The 300-nt window shown below is 54.7% G+C and overlaps 1 protein-coding gene across 1 annotated transcript in view; it reads left to right on the top strand.

Moving 5' to 3' along the window:
• LOC119589185 overlaps positions 1–300 on the top strand; it is a gene marked incomplete at its 5' end in the record, with an annotated part of 121,836 nt that overhangs the window by 115,143 nt on the left and 6,393 nt on the right. Inside the window, 1 exon segment of the mRNA XM_037937781.1 lies at positions 1–215. Coding sequence (XP_037793709.1) covers positions 1–215 — 215 coding nt within the window.

The following is a 300-nucleotide window of genomic DNA, read 5'->3' as shown; positions in this document are numbered from 1 at the left end:
TGGAGAAGACCAGCAGTACCACGAGCCTCAACTCCGGCGGCGGCTCCTGCGAGAACCTCCTGAACCCCGCGTCCGCCATGGCCGAGAATGGGCGCTCGCAGCAGGTCATTGACCCCGACGAGCCCGTGGAGCCCATCTTCAACCAGTTCAAGAAAGTGGACGAGGAACTGCGCGAACTGATGAGCAAACCGCCGTCTACCAGCGGATGGAACCCGGTGAGTGCCAGGAGGACTTAATTTGCATTTCCTGATAGTCTGAGGCTTTGCGCATTTTTAGAAATTATAAAAGTATATATTTACT

The sequence above is a fragment of the Penaeus monodon genome, chromosome 25 (genome assembly GCF_015228065.2).
Source record: "Penaeus monodon isolate SGIC_2016 chromosome 25, NSTDA_Pmon_1, whole genome shotgun sequence".
Taxonomy (NCBI): domain Eukaryota; kingdom Metazoa; phylum Arthropoda; class Malacostraca; order Decapoda; family Penaeidae; genus Penaeus; species Penaeus monodon.
This window is presented reverse-complemented; position numbering and strand designations above follow the sequence as displayed.